The sequence below is a fragment of the Mauremys mutica genome, chromosome 15, assembly GCF_020497125.1.
Source record: "Mauremys mutica isolate MM-2020 ecotype Southern chromosome 15, ASM2049712v1, whole genome shotgun sequence".
Taxonomy (NCBI): Eukaryota; Metazoa; Chordata; order Testudines; family Geoemydidae; genus Mauremys; species Mauremys mutica.
Window position 1 is genome coordinate 33,050,697 of NC_059086.1, and position 3,359 is coordinate 33,054,055.

Genomic DNA, 3,359 nt, shown 5'->3' on the forward strand with positions numbered 1-3,359 from the left:
GGGGGGATGGATGGAGAGGGGTTGGGGGGATGGATGGATGGATGGATGGATGGAGAGGGGTGTGGGGAGCGGATGGATGGATGGAGAGGCATTGGGGGGATGGATGGATGGATGGATGGAGAGGGGTGTGGGGAGCGGATGGATGGATGGAGAGGCATTGGGGGGGATGGATGGATGGAGAAGGGTGTGGGGAGTGGATGGATGGAGAGGGGTTGGGGGGATGGATGGATGGATGGGGTGGGGGGATGGAGAGGGGGATAAACTGGAAGATGGGGGGAGTCAGTGAAAAAGATGCCAGTGAAGAAGGACAAAGGGGGGGAAGCGCCGGGTGAGGGGGCGGACGGCGGGGGGGGGTGGAAATCACAGTTTCAGATTTACAGTTTTTTAAATCACAGTTTTGTCTCCCCAGAAAAATATAGATTTTAAAAAGGTGAAACAGCTACTCCCGGTTGTGTATTGAAAGGGGGGGACCCCACGGCGCCCCCAAGTGGCCCACACATGGCGAAGTCCTGGCCAGGCTCCCCCACCCGCCACAGACGCGATATTTGACTTTCACGCCAGCCCCCACCTTTGCGATCGCACTGCCCCAGATCGCGTCCCCCCCGATGCAGTGAAAGAGCCCTTTGGAGACAAGCCAGGGCCAGGGGGGTGGGGGGAACAGCGTGGCCATGTGGCTGATAACGCCCCCCCGCCAGCTCCCTGGTGGATGGATCCAGCCCATCTCCCTCTGGCTGCACTGTGGGGTGTGGGTGGGGCGCTCAGTGGATCCTGCCCCGGCTCTCGCTGGTTTCTGGTACTAGGGGCAGCCGCCCCCGACGTGGCAGGGCCACCCCCGCTTCTGCAGCGTCCGGATCTGCGGCACGACAGCCGGGTCCATCTCGGCCTGGATCCGTGGGGCCGGGGCCACCATCGTCCCGGTTCCAATGGCCGGCTCTCTTCTCTCTCCAGGGTCCGTGGCAGGCTCCGCCTCTCCGTGGGTCTGTGGGACCAGGCGTGGCACCGCCCCCCGTGGCAGCATCGCGACTGTGACGTGTGACGCCCCCTCCCCCCGCCGTGGGTCCTTGGCACCGGCGGGAGCTAAACCGTCCCCCGGGTCTGCGGTGGCCTCCGTGGCATCAGCCGCCGTGGCCCCGTCCCCCCCCAGGTCCACCGCAGCTCCCACGTCGCCTGCCCCCCCGCGGCCGTGGCTGGGTCATACCTCGGACTCGAGGCTGGAGAAGTGGGCGGAGCCGCGGCGGGCAAAGAGCTCCCCGCTGCGGCTCAGGCGGGGCGGGAGGCACTCGGGCGGGGAGAAGCCGAGGCGGTGGGGGGCCAGGCCGCAGCGCACAAGGTGGCAGGAGCTCAGGTCCTCCAGGCTGCGGGAGGTGGGGTGCAGGAGGGAGCCGGCCGGGCCCAGCTCGCAGGAGTGGTGGTGGTGGCAGCGCCGGTAGAGGCCGTGGTGGTGCCGGGGTGCCAGGCAGCCGTAGGGGCCGCAGAGGCGGTGCTCCCAGTCCAGCCAGCGCTCCAGACGCTCCTCGGAGCGGCTGAAGTAGCCCCGGGCCTCCTTGCGGCAGGGCGGGGTCGGGGGGGGCAGCAGCTCCAGGCTGGCGCAGTGCTGGCAGAGCCGGTGGCACGAGCGGCAGGGGGCCAGCTTGTCGGCCGACCAGTAGCGCACAGGCTTGTGGGGGGTGAAGAGCGGGGGCTCCCGGGAGGGGTAGGTGCAGAAGAAATCGGGGGCCGCGTACCAGCAGCTGTGCCCGTCGGCCGGGGGCGCCCCGGCCGGGGGGGAGGCCTCCGGGCACGGCCCGTCCCGCTCGCACGGCTCCGAGTCCGAGTCCGAGAGCTCCACGTAGCGGCTCTGGCTGGGGAAGCCGGCGGGCGGCGGGCGGGCGCGGCTGCGGCAGACGTGGGACCGCGGCCGGCCGGGCAGGTGGGCCGCAGCAAGGGCTGGCTCTCGCTGTCCCGCGGCTCCTCGGGGCGCCGGTAGCGCCGCTCCCGGCCGCAGGGGGCCGCCCCCAGGGGCGGGCTGCGCTCGTCTTCGTAGGAGAGCCGGGTGTAGCCGTAACGGCCTGGCTCCTGGGCCGGCCGGCCGCACTCCGCCTCGCAGGGGCCCTTGGCGGCGTAGCCGCTGCCCAGCCCCCCGCCGCCGTGTTTCTTGGCCTCCGGCGTCCGGCTCCCGGCCTTGCCCGCCTGGAAACTTTCGTACAGTCCCCGCAGCGACTTCCTCTGCCAGGCCGAGGCGCCCGGGTCGGGACCCTCCTTCTCCCGCACGATGGCGAAGTAGGAGGGGGGGTTCTCCAGGCTCCGGACGGGTGGGGAGAGCTGGCAGGGCCCCAGCTTCTTGGGCTGGGCCCCGCCGGCGGCCCCCAGGTGGTCCGACAGCCCCTCGGGCTCGATGGGGCCGTAGAAGCGGTGGAAGCCCTCGGCGAAGGCGTTCTGGAGGCCGTGGCGCTGCGGGGGCGCTGCGGGGGGCTCCGAGGGGGCGGGCGGGGGGTACAGGTCCTTGTAGCAGTTGGGGCTGCGGGCGTGGCGCCAGCGCTCCACGATGCGCCGGTCCCGGGGCAGGAAGCTGCTGCAGGGCAGGGGCGGGGCGGGGGGGCTGGGCAAGGGCGCGGCCCCGCCGCGTTGCGGGGGGTAGCTGTGGTTCAGGATGGGCAGCTGCTGATGGTCCGGCAGCTTGGGGTCCTCGCTGGTGCAGCAGCTGTACATGCCCTGGAGGTGGGGGAGAGAAGACGTGAGGCGGGGGTGGGAGTGATAATGCACCTGCTCTGCCCGGGGGGGAGGGGCGGGGGGGGGAGCGCTGTAACCGTGACACTGCCCCAGAGAGTGTCACGGGGGAACCACTAACGCCACCGCCTCTGGGCTAAGGGAGTGCTATTGCTGCGACACCCATGCAGCAAGCGCTATCCAGGGAAACCATTATGGCAGTGACACCGCTGCAGGGTATGCTAAGGGGGGATTGTTATTGCAGCGACACCGCTGCGGGGCGTGCTAAGGGGGGGTTGTTATTGCAGCGACACCGCTGCGGGGCATGCTAAGGGGGGATTGTTATTGCAGCTACACTGCTGCAGTGTATGCTAGAGCGGGGACCTTTATTACAGTGACACCACTGCAGCAAGGGGGGACCGTTATTGAAATAACACCGCTGCAGGGCATGCTAAGGGGGGATTGTTATTGCAGCGACACCGCTGCGGGGTATGCTAAGGGGGGATTGTTAATGCAGCCACACCGCTGCAGGGTATGCTAAGGGGGGATTGTTATTGCAGTGACACAGCTGCGGTGCATGCTAAGGGGGGATTGTTATTGCAGCTACACTGCTGCAGTGTATGCTAGAGCGGGGACCTTTATTACAGTGACACCACTGCAGCAAGGGGGGACCG

The 3,359-nt window shown here is 68.6% G+C and overlaps 1 protein-coding gene across 1 annotated transcript in view; it reads right to left on the reverse strand.

Annotated features, from left to right (window-relative positions):
- Positions 1-761: 761 nt before the first annotated feature.
- Positions 762-3,359, reverse strand: part of GRIN2D (glutamate ionotropic receptor NMDA type subunit 2D) — a 27,225-nt gene continuing 24,627 nt past the window's right edge. The window contains 2 exon segments of the mRNA XM_044989090.1: positions 762-1,894; positions 1,897-2,691. Coding sequence (XP_044845025.1) covers positions 1,193-1,894; positions 1,897-2,691 — 1,497 coding nt within the window. The 3' untranslated portion in view covers positions 762-1,192.